The sequence below is a fragment of the Culex quinquefasciatus genome, chromosome 3, assembly GCF_015732765.1.
Source record: "Culex quinquefasciatus strain JHB chromosome 3, VPISU_Cqui_1.0_pri_paternal, whole genome shotgun sequence".
In the NCBI taxonomy this organism is placed as follows: domain Eukaryota; kingdom Metazoa; phylum Arthropoda; class Insecta; order Diptera; family Culicidae; genus Culex; species Culex quinquefasciatus.
In genome coordinates, this window is record NC_051863.1 from 5,038,043 (window position 1) to 5,055,504 (window position 17,462).

At 39.4% G+C, this 17,462-nt stretch overlaps 1 protein-coding gene across 4 annotated transcripts in view; it reads left to right on the forward strand.

Annotated features, from left to right (window-relative positions):
- Window positions 1-2,953: 2,953 nt before the first annotated feature.
- Window positions 2,954-17,462, forward strand: part of LOC6047825 (homeobox protein cut) — a 209,880-nt gene continuing 195,371 nt past the window's right edge. For 3 of the 4 annotated variants that reach the window (XM_038264913.1, XM_038264914.1, XM_038264915.1), the window contains exon 1: window positions 2,955-4,409. In XM_038264913.1, the coding sequence (XP_038120841.1) occupies window positions 4,287-4,409 (123 nt within the window). In that variant the 5' untranslated portion in view covers window positions 2,955-4,286. Of the gene's footprint in view, window positions 4,410-17,462 lie in introns of all 4 variants that reach the window. The other variant, XM_038264912.1, reaches the window with a different exon arrangement.

A 17,462-nucleotide genomic window follows, 5' to 3' on the forward strand; every position in this document is an offset into this window, starting at 1 on the left:
ATATAAATATTCTTGCAATTCCGTTTTGAAAATCACTGCTTTTAAAATTATTCTTCAGTGAAGACATGGCCTACTTATCATCGATCGAAAAGTAATACTTTTCGACAATGTTTTGGTTTCTGAACATAAATTAAATTTCAGCCTGATTTTCGAAATTTCGCATAATCGAATCACAAAAAATGTCGTTGTCTTATTTTTGTTTGTCGAGCTCCTAAACTGAAGTTCTAAAGTTCCTTAGAATTTTTTTATCCAAGATGGTGGCCAAAATGGCGGTGATAAAATATTGAAAAAATGCATTATTTTATTTCACAGGAAATCAACAATTCAAATTGGACTAAAATTTAGTTGCAAACTCGAATTTGATGTTAAAAATTAGAAAATAAAATAACACGACAAATAATAGATTATCCGAAGTCCCACACAATCGGATAGTCGAACCTTGTATAATCGAAACTTCGGGTAATCGAGGCTTCGGATAATCGAAACTGGTTTGTATTCTGAATTATTTATAATAGATTTCATAAGTTTTTTTTTTTTCATTGAAAATTTCAATATTGGTTTATAATTATTTACTGCACTCACTTATTTTTTTTAAAGAACTTAACAAGTGCAATAAAATTTGCGATGGCCTCAATTTGAGAAAAATATTTTCAAAATAAAATTGGATATACTTTGTAGCCTTCTGAACGTAGGATTACTGTTGTCTTAAGATTTTACATAAATGATTTATACATACAATTGTTTTATATCAGCCTGAATATTCTTGCCCCAAATACAACTGCTCTTTTCTCCGTATTGATACTCTCAGCGCCGAACATAGCCGAACACGTTTTCGTGTTAACACACTCGCATTTGACATTCTCCTTTTCTCTCTCATTCCCGCTTTCACGATCATCTCACCGCAACAACGTTCAACCACAAAAGCCGTCACAAAACCACTTTCGCTAGCGCAGTTTTACGGGACGTCAAGCGCGGTCGGCTCCTAATCGCCGTCTCGCGTTCTTTCATTACAGTTTTCTGAGAGAAAAAGAGACTCAGCGGTGAGAGCGTCGAGGAAAATAGAAGAGATCTCACAAGCTGTAGTGACGGTCGCTATACTCTCTGATGTTTTTGGTGCAGATATAATCAAATGATAGCTTTTTCATCACTCGTTTTCAACACTGGTTTATTTATATTTTTGTTTATTAATTTTATGCATTTTATAATCCGAGAATCAATAAATGAGCAAACTATCTAAATGTCTTAATGTCTAAGTCAAGGGAGTCTGCGTTTTCAAACCTGATGTAAAATTTTATACCAATTATACCACCTGTGGTGTATCTTTTGACACTGAGATTTCATCATCATACAATTTTCGGGTATGTTTCAAAGCGTATTTGAACTTATTTTTTAAATATTCTGCAAGTACCTAAAAATCACATAAGCTTTGAAAAATATTTGCATCGCGGATTTGATAAATGCAAAAAACGATTTACAAAAAATCTCAATATTCATCAACGATTGTACATAAGGGTAGTTTATTTTTCTATACAAATAGCAGTTCTGCATATTGAGTCACCCTATTATACCTGCATTTTGTTAGAAAGATTCTATGTTTAGCAATTTGTTCTGCCCTCCTGAGTTTTGAAAAAGTTTTTAAGGGTGGAAATGTCTAGGCACTAGAACAGATCAAAGTTGAGTCAAATTTCAAGCCTTCAAAAACCTTTACTTGTCCAATTTTTGATTGAAGGTAATGAAATATTGAGAAAAGTTTTGATTAAGCTGAAATTTAAAAACTTTTATTTAGAGTTTTTGTCGCGCGCAGTGTTCAAGAACCAGACACATTTAATTTAAAGTTTTTGCCGACGCGCGGGTTTCAACAAAATATTATTAGACACCTTTACTGGATTGTATGTAAGCCAATTTATCATCAATCTCAAGATCAATCTGCTTTTATGCTAAATAAGAAAAAATGCCGGATTTTTTTAAATAGGGACCTTTCAGGGAAATTATAAAATAATGTTCATTTTGACCATTTTTTGCCTGTTTTTAGACCTCCGAACAAAATTTAGGTATAATCGCAATTAAAATTTTTAATATTTTTTGCCCTGTTTACAATTGTAATTGCAATTGATTGTTTATTTGTGACGAGAGCCTGTTAGTTTACAACTTTTTATCAGGTTAAGGAGGTAACTTTAAGATAAAATTTGTTTGATCACCACACAAATGTAAAAATCGGAACACTGAAAAAAATAAAAGTTCCAAATTCCTAAATTCTAGGAATTTTGGCTCTTTTCCTTATTAAGTAATCCAAAAACCCGATTACTAAATAAGGAAAAGAGGCAAAATTCCTAGAATAAAGGAATTTGGTACTATTTTTTTATTTCAGTGAAGAGTCAATTATCCGATTGGACTCTTAACAAATGTTAACTTTTTGTGAGCTCATATCAAATATTGTATCAATCCTACGAACACAAAAAAAACTAAAAACTGAAAAGAAAAACACGCAAAACAAGTTTATCGCACTACTCGCCAACCCAAGCACAAAAATTACGCACTCTCATCGCCACTTCCGCCGTTTCTTTCCCCCTACCCAGTACACCAGCGGAGAACCACTGCCCAGGGAACCTTCCCCATCGACGTTCGGAAGCGGAATGAAAGAGGCACCCGAAAAAAGGTAAATAAACCACCACTCTCGCTTGCGCCCGACCTCGTCCGAAAAGTATAGCATTTTTCGTCCTACACCCAAACGCTCTCCTCGAGAGAGAGAGAGAGCGCCTATCGCACTTTCTGGTGCACTTTATGCACGACGACGACACGCTGAGTGTCTTCCGTGCACAGGTTGAGACCCCTTGTGGATATCGGTGCAAAAAAAAAACAGAGAGCGAGAGAGCGAGCGCGCGCTCGCGTGAGAGCGTATTGGTGAGTTGTTTTGGTTCGGTGGTGTGTCGCCGTGCTCGGCCTGCTCTGATGTGTCGTCCAAGACCAGGCTCGAACTCGGAACCGTAGAGCTCGCGCGCGCGGGGCAGAATCAGCAAGCGGGCAAAAAACACACAACCGTCGTCGACGAGAAAGAGACCGCGCGCTCGCCAACAGTGTAATATGATTGAATTGGATTAGTCAACTGCTGGTATTATACCAGAAAACATCGTTTTTTGATAGGGGTTCGATAGGCGATTTGAGTGAGCGCGAGCGGGGTTTCGCCAAAAACTTGCCAATCGGGAATCGGCACGCGCGCGTTTCAGGGTCGTGTCGTCGAGAATCCGCTTGGAACCCGGCCGTGACTTGTTCCGGAGAAATTCCGGAATATCCGCGCGCACTCCTGTGCACATTCCTGTGCATGGTTGAAGGAAAAGAAATTCTGCGCAGGTGTTTTCTGCGGCTATTGTTTGTTTTATATTTCATGATTTTGAGGAAAAATTGCGAAGAAAGTGCCAGTCCAAGTGACCGAAGTAGGCCTGTAACGGCTGATCGATGACGGTCTACTGCGATCTGTGACAAGCAAATGATGCGTAACGGTGCGTGTGATTTTTGAGTTTGACAGCGAGAGAAAAAAAAAACAACAAACCAAGAAAAAAATGTTTTTATTTTAGCGTTAATGAAAATTAATTAAGACACACCGGCTGATCGGTGCCCGCTCCCACACACAGTCGACCGAGACTTCGGAAGCTGCCGAACGGGCGAAGAAAAATTGTGACAAAACTCGAAAATAGATTTCCGAGCGTGACACACTCACGCAATGGTGAGGAAGAGAAGTATTGCGCTTCGTGGGAAAAATTTGTGCGTTCGTTGTTCACAGCTAATGCGAAATTAATTTCTGACCTCGAGAGTGTTCAGAACCCCCCGAAAAAAAACAACAACAACAAAGCAGTCGAAGATCTGAAAAGGTGGATGTGATTTAATGACCCCAAAACGGCACACAGTGGTCGTAAAATCATCGAAAACAACAAAAACAAAACCCACCACAACACAAAAGTGCAATTTTATGACAGCTGTCAAAATGCAATAAAAAGCCAATTTATCGACCGCAGATGCAGTTTCGACGGCGAAGAAAGAAGATGCTGCTGATCGATATCGGCGAATGACCTCTCCACAAATTCTGAGAAGAAAGGAAGAATCATTGTTGTGCACACACACACCCAAACACGCTGAAAACACAGTTTGACTCGAGTGAGCAATTAACCCAGCGAAGACGCGACGCCGCCAGCTTGACCACGGCCTCCCTGGCGAAGACCCCGGGCGGCGCTTCGACGTCGACGTCGTCGGCAGAGGTCGTCGGTGCCCCGGAAGTGCCCACCGACCACCGAATGCAGCCAACCGCACCGCAGAGCACGGGAGGTGGACCTGATATGGACCTCCCCACCGTACAGTCCATGGATTGGGTGTTCCAGAACAAGCAGCTCTACTTCCTCGCGCAGTATCTCGCACAGGTAAGCCTCGCGCGGAGGTTGACCGTGACCCCCAAAAGCTTGACACTCCGACTGTGAGTTTGGTGTTAATAATTAAAAAGTCCTCTCCAGCTGTTTTCGTCCTCTTCGAGGACGACGCCGCTTTCCGAAGGGGTTGGCTGAGAGGACGACCCTATTTTTGAAAGCTATTAGGGGGATTCCGATAATGATGCCGCTCTGAGGCGTGGTGGTGAATTTTTCAACACGCACATTTTTTCTCTCTGTGGCAAGACTGTTTGCTGACCCAATTGTTGAATGCGTCAAAGATTTCTGGTTGAAAAAAAACTTAGTTTTTTTACGTCAAAATACGCACTGAAATTCCGTCACAGCAAGCGCTGCGCTGGTACACGTGCAGACCCGGTTTGGTTGGGCTTGCGCGAATACGCAGTGCTGCTGAAACGAGAGTCCGTCGGCATTTGCGTTCGCGATCTGGCTGGGCTTGAACTGCTTGGATGATGCTCGTTTTAGATAAGTTCAGCAATATTTTCATCAGCTATAAATTTTGATGTATTGTTTACTATCAAATACGTGTTTTTTGTTTAGTTTTTTCAAGAATTTTTGAAGTATGTAATTTTGATTAAAGAAAAAATGTTCTCTTTAAGTATTTTTGGGTGCAATTATTTCGGTTGGATTCATTCAAACATTACGTAACACATTTAGGAGGAGGAGGGGGTTTATAACTGTGTTTCGTTTCGTGTAATTTTATTTTAAGTTGTATTTGTGTTTACATCAAATTTACATCAAAACTTTTAAAAGCCGGTTTAAAAAATAGGCAATTCCGTCTTGAAACTACTTACATTCCCTGTCATTCTGACATTCTTGGACGACAAAAAAGCCTACTTTTCTGTACCAAAATAATAGAATCGAATACAAACACTTTTTAAAATAAATGCTGAAATGTTATACTTTTCAGCACTGAAATGAATATTTTAAAATTTAATGTTGTCTATGATTAAAAAAATATATAGCAATTTATTTTGAAAATCAGCTACAATTTTGAAATATCGGTTTTTCATTGGTTAGCAAATTTAAAGAAGATAGTAGGCAAAAACTATAAATAATATGAAAAAAATCAAGAATACGCAGACGAAAATCATTGTTCTGGATTAAATCTGATTAAAATAAGCATAACCATATGCGAATCATCCTTTAAACTTGCTGTACTTTTTTTGGTCATTAATTAATGCATAAAAAATAGGTAAAATCACCATCATCAAACGAACAACTTCCTTTCTTAGAACAAATCAATTTAATTTTTAAATCACTTCTAGTTTTTTTTTTATCAATTAATTTATTATATTAATTGTTCATTTCTATCTTCAATCGTTTCAACATGATTTCCATTTTAAATTCCATTCTGGATATATTTTCTTATAAAAACTTCCTGATTATTTGTATTTATTATTGCTGTCTCATTTTGAAAGATTCCCCAAAATCTCTGAATTGAAAAAGTAATTTTTGCGATTCCGTCCCCGGGCAGACGGTAATAACAAAATTCATGCCATTTCAATAACAAATACTGTTAAAATAACAGAAATTGTTATGGAATCTTCTTGAAAAATCCATTTTTGCATAAGGGTATAATAACAGTTTATGTTATCATAACAAAATTTGTTATTGGTCTGATATTGGTTGAAACTCAAAACAACTTTAGAATAACATTTCTAGTTATGGAAGAATATCTCCAAATGTTATTGGGATGATCGGATTAGTTGTTAAAATAACAAAAAATAATAACAAAGATTTGTTCGAAGAATAACTCAAAATGTTATTAGTCTGTTATTACAATAACAAGCCAATAACAAAAAAATCATAACGACGAATAACAAATCTTGTTATAAATAACAGAAAATGTTATTGGCCTAGTATTTTCAAATAACAAAAAATGTTATTCCCAAGTTATTTCCGTCTGCTAGGGTCGTACTTACTTTTCCTGTCATTCTTGATCGATGAAATAGCCTACTTTTCTGTACCAAAAATACCAGAATCGAATAGCAACACTTTTCAAAATAAATGCTGAAAAGTTCTACTTTTCAGCACTCAAATTGGTGCTGAAAAGTTGAACTTTTCAGCACATGTTTCGAAAAGTAACACTTTTCGACATTTTTTTGATTTAAACGATTTATTGACAAAATACATGAAAATTTGACATAAAATTTCACTCAGTGTCTGTTTTTTGAAATTGCAAAAAATGTTGTATGGAACTCGTTGCAAAACTTGATTTTTTCAGCACTCTTCGTATTTATCCAACTCGGTGAACCCTGTTGCATAAACTACTAATCCTGCATAAAAACCGCTAAATCTCCGAAAAAAAATGATTTTAATTGAAAAAAAGTTTATTTGTACAAACAAATTTTTGTCTGAAACTTCAGGTTTCGTAGACCTTTTTTTCTATTTGCTAAATTTAAATTTTTAAGAAAATTCTCAAAGTTTTGAAGCAAATGTATAAAAGAATGCTTTAAACATTATAACAGTTATGCTACTGTCAGGAATTTACAAAATGTCAAAGAATTCAATATTCTTTTCCTATCGGTTAACTTTTTTTTCGATCTGAGTTTTAAAAAATAAAAAAAATGTGAAAAGACTAACAGTTACACAATGTAACCATAGATTTTACTGTAGATTTTTTTTCCTTGAAACTTCTTATATTTTTTTGGATTAAATTTGGATTAAATTTGGGAAAATTCTGTAGGAATGATGCCAAAAACTTCAAACAGAATATGGATTTCAATATATTAGGAGTTTTTTTTATATGTCAAACACAATTCCTAACTATTTCAACGAAAATTGTTTGTAGAACATATCGGAAAGGAACTTCTAACTCTATTAGGATCACAAAATGAACTAATTGTAGCATTCGATATTATTTTCTTATTGTACTGAATTGAACTGAATAATTACAAATGATCAAAATTAAAGAGTAGCGAAGTGCTCTTACTCTGACGCAAATTCGAAAACTTAGGCAAAACCGGCAAGGTTACGTTTTTTAAACAATTTTTGTTCCGGGAATAATATTAATTTTATTTCATGAAATGGCATAAACTATCCTTAAAATTACATAATAAACAAGATTTTTTTATGTTTCAATATCACAAGAAGGCTTTCGATATAATATATCAAATAAATTGTTTACATTTTATTTGACCTTTTAAACTTCAAAGACTTTTGAATTCGATATAAAAAAAGAGCCCAAATTTAAGTTTAAATTGCCAGTGAAACTGTTCCATGAATTCTATAACAAGAATTCCTAGAAATGACCAATATTTTTTTCTAAATGAATTGAAAGTAAGGCTAATTCGACTCACTTTTTTTAAATTGCTAAAATTGACTTCATTATAAATTTTGGTTTACCAATTGATTGTTAGATTTACCTTGGACAGTCTTCCGTATAAATTATTGCTAAAAAATATTTTATTTTATTTTTTTGAGTGATGTATGTTAAAATCATCCATAAAAATATTTATTTTTGTTAGTTATGATCAATGTTTCCATCCTCATATGTATTTCTTTTGCAATTTAATGAAAATATAAGCAAGGAAATTTATTTTGCCCAGATCGCTCAGCTACACAGATAATTTAGCATTTTTTGCTTCAATGGAAATAACTACACCATGTATGCATGGCATCCCCCGGTATAACTGTTGTTCAAATGCAGTACCAATTTGGTGCCCATGATCACAATATAAACTCTTGGACTATTGCTGCTGCAGCCCCCACTAACGAACAGCCAGACCGACCTGCTCTCTATAGTAGATATGGCGTTCAAAAATTCCTGCCGCTGCTGCGCGCTGATTCTTCTTCTTCTCCGTCTGCTTTTCTTATTTTCCCAACACACTACTAAGTCAGCTAGACATTTCTGCAGAAATCATAACAAACCCCTTCCCCTCGTGCCCATCTTCGGTGGTCGAGCTTCAACAGAACCAAACCAACTTACAACCCCAGCCCCTCCTCCCTCTTTTTACTGTAAGTACGTCTCATCATTGTTACATTGCTAACAATTTTCCAGAGTTGCAATTTTACCTACCCCCACCACCACCACCCACCGCACACACACACTCATTTGTATATTTTTGCAACAAAGAAATATGCAAATATGTGTCGGTAGGTGTGTGTAAGTGTGACTCCAGTACACACATATCAAGTGTGTTGTACTCTCTATTGCTCAATGGCTGCTTCGATTGCGGGTGCGAAGGTCGAGGACAGAATTTAAAGTAGCAGGCCTTGCCGAAGAAAAACCGAAAGCGGGGGGGAGGAGAGGGTCCTCATTAGGTGCAACTTAGTTGAACAGACCACCACCGGACTGGACATGAGGTAATGATGACCACGTCGATCCTAACAAGACTTTGAAAACGGGGAAGGGAGTGAAACAACAGCAAAAAAAAAGTTGTAGGGAAGCAAACTTTGCGTGTAGTTAATTTATTTCGAGTTTAAAGTTCCGGATAACCCGACACTCTCACTCCCGTTTTTGTGCGTGTCGAGAAAAAGAAGCAACTTGTTCTGGGTTATGGGGGGAAAACTAGGGAGGTGGAAGGAAGGAAGGGGAATGGAGCAGATGAAATGTCAAAATACTTTTTTTTTAAATATAAGGAGAGATTGGCCTAAACATTTAATATGACAAAAATATCAGTTAAAATTGTTAAAAAAAAATACTAACAAAAAACGTCAGGTGATCTAGAACAATTTTTATGTTGAATTCAGCCCAAAAATCAGGGGGCAACCACATCGAAAATGTTATGGAAATACAAGTCTAGTCATCTGAAAACAGTTGGAATTGCATTTTCATGCCATTATAATCAAACTTAGCATGTTTGGACTTGTTTAAAAATATTTGTAATTTTTGTTTTTGCTCACAATAAGTTTGCTTTTTCTTTTCCTCTCAAATTGTTTGTTTTACTTTTTTAAGTTATAAGATTTTTACTTATTTTTCAGTAAAGAATAGTTGTATAAGTTTTTTGCTTAATTTTTATTAAAAACATTGCGAAATTTATTCAAAGTTTTCTGTAAAACCCCCACCACGAACACCCCTCTCCCCCGCTTCATTTACATTAAAAAAAACACTTGTAGAATTGATTGTAAATTAAATAAGATACCAGTGGAAATACTATTTTTATGAAAAGTTTTTTTTGAAATGTTTTTAATTTTTATTTCTACATTTTTAAACGAATGGAGCATTTTTAAGCTTTTAAAATATTTTGAATTTTTGGATTTTTGGATTTGGAACATATATTTTTTATTAATTCATTGATATTCTGCAGTCTTGTGACAGAGGCAGAACTGTTAAGACGTATATAGCGTTTTTTGACACGTTTCATTTCAAATTTTTGTCCCTTAAAAATTTACTCAAATTCAAATTAAAAATATAGTTTGTTTAATTTTTTGCTTTTCTAAAATTCGTTTTAGAAATTTGTATTTCGGGATCACATCAATCGTAAAACGTTAGGATATTTTTTTCTTTTTTTGTAAATTTGGATTTTTTTTAATTTCATCTTTTTCACCCTTTGATTTTTTAGAATCATTAAAAAATACTTTGGAAAACATTAGCAACTGCCTTAGTAAAAATGTATCAATCAAAAGTAATGAAACCTTTTTAGCCTAATTGAAACATTTTTATCAACATTGTTTTAAGTTAGTTTGAGCGTTTTATTCATTAAATCTATCGAAATCGAACATTTTTGGCACATTATTCAAGCCGTTGCAACTCTATAATTTAAAGTAAAAGATTGCAAGCCATTTTTTCTTGTTTTTCTGTACAAAAACGTTGTAGAAATAGTAAATTGCAGGAAGTCTTATCACATTTACGCAAAAAAAAATTTTATACTGCGCTTAGCCTTTTAAATTCTTATGTCTACAATTTTTCATTGAAAATTAACTTGCACAAAAAATTCCATAAATTTCTTTATTTGTAAATTTTCATTGATTTTACCTTTATAAATAAGAACAAAAAGACTTATGGTTATAATTATATAGTTTTAGTTATATTAAAGAAAATAATATTTCGAAAAATAATGTTGACGTTATTAAATATTTAAACTCGTTCAAAAAAACACTCAAAGCAATGAATTATTTCTTTAAACTAACTTAAAGTATTTTAATCATTTTTGATTCATTAGTTATGGAAATTTTATACGTAAAACAATTCATAAAAATTAATTAGTTTCTAAATAACTAAGTAAATAAGATATTGTTTTGCAGAAAACTTTTTTTTTTCAAATTTCCGGCCCCTAATTCAGTTTTAAGGATTTGCCAAATTCGACAATGAAATCTAATTCCACCGATTTTGACTCCAGCTCAGAGGGGGGGAAACTGTTCACTCTAGATTTTGTTTATCGTGAGTTACAACTTAGACTCAACATTCCTGCTTATTTTTTTTATTTTATTTTTTTCGATAAAGCAAAACACATACTGCGATTTGTTAAATATAATCTTTTAAACACTTACACTGCCCATAAATTTTTTTTTCTATTTAGACAATTTTTTAGGTATTCAGATTTTCAAAGGTATGCCAATTTTTTAATGAATCGGATTTATAAAAATACAGCTGATGTTTGAAAAAATCAAAATTTGCAAAACATCAATCCAAAACTGATAGTTTTTGGATTCTAATACTAATTCCGTGAAAAAAAATCTCGAGTTATTATCATATTCATCAACCCGTGCTAGCCGATATTGTAAAGGCGCTGACGCTAAAATCAGAGGTTAAGGGATCGATTCTCGATATCAGTACTTTTTTCAGTAGAGCTTTTTGACCTGCATCAAGAATTTGCCCAGAACAAGCGATCGACCAAAACAATCAAGGTAGACAATTTAAAAGGTCAGAATCGAAATGTCAACTCCTTTACAAAGGTTCCCTCAGAAGGGGAAAAACTGTTCAAGCGCTCAACCGCAGACACACACTCAAGAAAGAGCAGGAGGAGGAACACACACACGCACCCAGTAGGGGAATCCAACTGTTTTTTTCGGAGGTCGTCCGAAGAGTCTGGCGGACAAGTGACCAACCTCAAGTGGCGAGCGTCATGGTTCATCTCACACACTGATGACGATGACAGTTTGGTTCGTTTTTTTTAACTTAAATTCTTCCTCAAACCATAATGAGCGGTCGAAGCCAAACTACTAGTTTTGGGAACTTGTTGCTGTCGTTCAATTGTTTGCAGAACTTGGGCAAAACTCGGAGAAGGAGGAGAAGAGGAAGACAACCACTCCGAACCGGATATCGTAATTATAGATGATCGAAAAGTCATTCACAGAAAACTGACGGCGGATGACGGGAAGACGACGGCGAAGCCGTCGAAATTGATGGCATCAATTTTGGTTGGAAACACAAATGACACTTCATTTTCGGTGGCAATCGCGGCGCGATCGCGCAGCGATCGAAGCAACCCTCGCCATTAATAACTAATCAAAATCTCGTTAGAGTCGACAAAGTCGACGGAGGAGGCAGCGACCGCCGCCGATCATCGATCGCGCAAGATCAACGCCTTCTGCGTCGATTTCGCGTAATCGACCATTTTGTATGGGGGGTTGCACGATGCCGCCTTCGGCGGCGAAGTCTCGCGGTCTGGTTCTGCGTGCGAGATTTATCTTAAATGATTTATAAATATGAACCTGCGGTTCTGGAAATGTTTTTCCCTTCGGATTCAGTGCATTCCGGGCAGGACTCTCGTTTCGAGCGAGGGAAGGGAAAATCTCCGGGACTCTGATTAAATGACTTTCTTCAACCCCGAGCGGCGGCGGTGACGCCCCGGACAAGGAGGGTAGCATTGCTGGCAAGCGAGTCTCTGCCAGAGATACGGACGGACGAAAAAAAAACACAACCATAAATTGATTAATCTATCGACATTTGTTTCAAAGATATGCTTTTGATTTCTTTCCTCGGTGCGCCCCTTAATGCGCGCGTTCTCCGGACGAGGACGACGACGACGCCGCCGCAAAAAATCACTCAAAATTACCCGGGGTGGAACTGTGGAGTTCGGAGAGGGCGAGTACGACGGCGGCGGTGGAGGCAAAAACTAATCATCATTATCTGCATCCTCCGTAAGACGTCGACTCCGACTCCGGGGCTCCGGGGGATTCGACCGGGAAGTTCGATGAATGATACCATTCTGGGCCGACTTGCCCGGTGAGATGGAAGTTGACTCGACTCTCGATGGTGTATCTGGAGGTATTGGTAATCATCATTATTTATTATTGAAATTGATACGATTTTAATAACACGTTGCCAAGCGATGAGGAGAGCGAAACCTTGGGCCAGGATGTGATTGAAGTGTGTCTTCGACGACGTCAAAGAGCGGCCGCGAAACACCAAATAAATAGTCGCCCATTTGTCAGTGGGTCCAAAAAGGGGGCGCCGCCCCCGAAAAAGCTAGCCGCCCCAACTGTCAACCACGTTAACCAGCCGCCGCGACGCGACGCGTCGATTAAAAGCAATTAAAACCAATCGACAAGTTAATTAGTTTTCATTAGAATTCATCTCACACACTCTCCCTCGAAACTTGCATGTCTGTGAGAGTGTTTACGGGGTGAACTTGGCTAGCCGCCCATAGGCGACTACGATGCCGGTTTCGCCGCCCATTCCGGACGGCGCTCGATCCAGTCGATCGTAAATAATATTTCTAACTGCTAGTACACGAGATTCAATTTGTAATAAATTACAATCAGCAACCGCACACACACACACACACACTCTGGTTGTGGAGCTGAAGCGTGACGCGTGCCTGCAGCCGCCGCTCCGTGAAGGAGGGCGGCTGGAGGTGGTGGTGCGGCGGCGTCTAAACGCTCGCAGTTTATTGGTTGAGCGAAATGTAAAACATGTTCGAACTATGAATAATTATTGCACGGCAGCGTCCGTCGCGATAAGGAGAACAGCTGTACCGGGGTGCGACCGAACATGCCGGCACGGATTCTTATCGGGCGGCCGCCGGGTGGACAGTTTCGCGCTTTGTGATGGTTGACAGAGGTGACAGTTGACAGTATTGACAGGTGACAATTTTGACAGTATTGACAGATAACTACTTGCCAGTGTTTACCAAACCTGACCACCTTAAAGAGCCGGAAAGAGTTGGTGCAAACACAGGAAAAGCTCCAAAATATTCAAACAATTAAGCACACACGGAGAGGCCCTCTGTAAACAGTGCTGCACACCAACCAAAAACATCGACGACGGGTCAGTTTCAGGTGGTGAGAAACGGCAAAATACTATGAAAATAATTACAATAATCACCATTTGCACATACTTACTGTGCCTTAGTTTTTTTTTCTCCTCCTCGGTTATCCGTCCCGTCTACCGTGTTTCCACTGAAATAACACACTCAAGCCGACTTCGACGGCTCCGAAAAGAAGCGGAAAAAAATGTTTACAAACACGTGTACAAAAATGCGGCTATGTTTCAATGTTATTCATCGGCGGCCCCGGCGGTTCCGAAAAAGGGGTGAAAACACACACTCACTCACACTCACATCGAAAGCCGCTCGCTCTCACGAGAAGTAAATCGAGCGTGGCGCTCGCGTCGCGACAACTGTCAAAAAGACAGACACTAGCCGCCGCGCCGCCTCGCCCGCAAGATTCTTGAACGCCGCCGCTGCGCGGCAAGCTGCGAGAGAAATTATAATTATTCGAGTCTTTTATTATTAGAATGCATATTTTCACCTCGTTAGTGTCGAAATAAATATTACAGAAATTGTACACACTGTGGTGCACTCGCGCGAGCGAGTTACGAACCACTTTGTGACAGTGCAGTGGCGGCGGCGGGCGGCTGCATTTCTCCGCGGAAGGGGCGGCCGCGGCAGCGGCGCAGTCTGTGGTTTTTGATCTTTTAATTTATTGTAAATTTCACAAAAACAACAACGCGCTCCGCTGCAATCTTGCGATAATTATGATGCGCGTCGCTGCCAGCCGCTTCGCGGCTGTGACAATTTATATTTTGTTGAGCCGCCTGCACGCAGAAAGTGCGATCTTTCTCTCTCGCGCCGGCGGCGTGTCGTATTTATTTATTTTGCATTAATTGAATTTTGTCCTAATGGAGTGTGACAGAGTGAGTGCGAGGCGGCCCTTGCCGCCCTCGGCGGCGGCGGCTTAAGTGGATTGGTCCGGATTTAATTGTTTTTCACGCCGCGCAGCGGCTCATTTCGGGGAGGTTGTCGTTGCGGCCAATTTGACCGATTGGAAACGGCGCTGCGCGTCGTCGTCTTGGCGAACCTAGCAAGCTGGGTGCTAAAAATATTTGCGCGATCCCATGGCCGCCATTGTTTCTCGGGGGGGCAACTTTATTGGCCAATGAAATTAGCGAAAAGATCAGCCGCGGCCATTGTGTGCGGTGTGTGCGAAAATGTAAAGTTTTATCGACTAGAACATTGCGAAAAATAACAGCGTAAAAGCGAAGGACAGATTTCAGCAATAGTCTTTGAATCTTGTTGCGCGGCATAGCCGCGAAAATTCGCTGTGTGCTTGCTACCACAATTGACGCACCTGACGTGCGCCAATGACTTGCTTTGACCGGTAGAGTATCAGGAAAAAGTCCAGCTTAAATTTCATTGCATTTTTCAGAGTAAGAGCATTAACCCCTCCCCCCCCCCTCCCTTCTTAGGGGACACCCCCGTTCAAGTGCAATCACCCAAATGAACCGTTTTCCTTCTGATTTATGTTGATTTCTTGACCGCCGCCACTTTCGAAAAGCAATCACAGACCCGACTTAAGTCGCCCACCATCAACTCAATCACCTGCTCGACCCCCTCCTTCTCAGCCAAACAATAGATAATGAACTAATCAAAATTCAGCGTAATCACATCACTCGCGCGGCGCGGCGCGCCGCAATCAGTCAAGTCCGTCAAGTCGAAAAGGAAAAGCTCAAGTAGTTTTAAATAAATTTAGCAAATTATGACCGCGGTCGCCATCTTGCTTTTTTTCGGGCGGCGCGCGAGTGTGATTTAATATCTGGAACAATGACTTTAATTAAGCCACCCGCGCGCTCGCGCTGGGAGAATTTTAATTATTGAATTTTAGTGTGGTCGAATAATAAATTCGTTGAGGTCTCCCTTTTGGACCTGCCGACCTCAAGTGGTCAAAGTGCTTGAAGGTAGCGTGCTTGTCTGGTTTAATTTTTTTTTGGGAACTTAACCATCGCCGAACAATGACTCGTTACCGTTGGTTTTGAGCTGCTGCTCTGTTTTTTTTTTTTTCGTAAATCCGCTGGTGTGAGAACAAACTATCGATCGAAACAAAGAAACGATTTCATCAGAGAGTGCAAGACTTGTGTCTCTTCGAGACACCAGCGTGTCCAACTGTCTTTCGGCATGCTCCGTATGTTTTTGCATATTCATGACAGCAGAATTTCCGAATCAGACACAATTTAAAGAAATTATTTTAGTTTTTTTGGCACCCCCTCCCTTCAAGCTTCTCCGAAATTTCCGTTTTCCAGTCATCAAGAAAGCATAACAACGCGCTCCGCCGAATGGCAATCACACTTTTCGTCTTTACAGGCACACACATACACTCTCAACCTTACACAATTTGCAATTTCAAGCTCACGACGGTGCTGCTGTTCGCTTTCATGCTCCTACCGACGACGACGAGGATGCAGCTGAAAGCTACATCTATAATTCCCCTGTCCCTGTCTATCCGTCTGTCTGTCCGTCCGTTTGTCTGTCTGTTTGTCCGCGCTCTACCAGCAACAGCATCGCTCGGCTCTTGTTCTTACTTCTTGTTGTTGTTGCTCCTTCTTCGAGTGTCACATGCATCCACCCCAAACTCCTTCAAGAGCTGCACACAGATCGTTGGAGTACGAATGCTGCTCTGTAATATTGGAATTGAACGAGTAAATTGTAAATATTATCGTTCGTAAGTGAGAGCGAGCGAGCGCGTACACTACTCCAGAGAGCGCCGCAAAAAATATCGCTGAAATATGCTTTCAAATAAATTGAAAATATTTAAATGCATTTTTCGTTATTACATTCCTCGGTACTCTCGGGCGGTGTCACCGCCGCTCTCGCGGCGCGCGTTGATGAGACGAAGATAATAACAGCTCTCGATGCGAGGTTACACCGTCGCCGCAGCCACTACCTTGGAGTTGGCCGCTGGACGGGCTAACAAGTGTGGGCGTGGCCGGCGGTGCCGATGACCCCTGTGCGAAGTGAATCGATAGCAATCGGCCACATTCCGTCGCACTGGTGACAGAATTGACTGAGGTGACAGATTGACAGAATTGACAGCTTAAATTAGTTTGTACTTACCACTTCTTCAAGACTCTGGAACGCTGCATCAAATTCCCAAGACTCAACAACGAGGTACCTCGATGTTGACGTCCGGGATTGGGAAATGCTTAACCTAGTTTGTACTTACCAATTTGAAGATTTGCTTCATCTAGAACGAGGTACCTCGATGTTGACGTCCGTGATTGGGAAACCCCTAACCTAGTTTGTACTTACCACCTTAAAGATTCACTTCAACGAAACGAGGTACCTCAACTTTGAAGTCCGTAATCGAGAAGGCACTCGTCAAACGCCTTCCAGAACCAGACGCAACCGCAAACACTCTCGCAATCAGATAAGTGTGCCATGGGCGAGGTCCCTTGGCTTTGATCACATATTCATGACATACTTGGAGTGTGTGTTTCCCGATGAATGTTCAACACATTGCGCGCCTCCCAATGGGGTACTTTATCTTTGATTTGCGTACACTGAAACCAGCAAAAAAAAGGTCGTCTCGGGGTATCGCCTTCCTAGAACCGATACCCGGATTCGTGGTCGTGGTCGATTTTTTCTGTTCTTCTTTCACTGCTTTGCATATCGCACATAATCATAACTTCAATGTGTACGGGAGGCAACAAAAAAAACAGTGCTTGAAGACGAACCAGATAAAAAACAAATGTACGAATGTTTGTTTTTAATGTCTTTATCGCAGAACGACGTCGTCGACGACGGCACTCGAACTAAGCCGCCCGTCGATTCTCGAACATTGCGTATGAATAATTAAGCGTTCGGTGCGGTTTCCCGACCCGCAATACCATACGTTACCGTGAACCTCAAACGGGGGTTTTTATGAAGG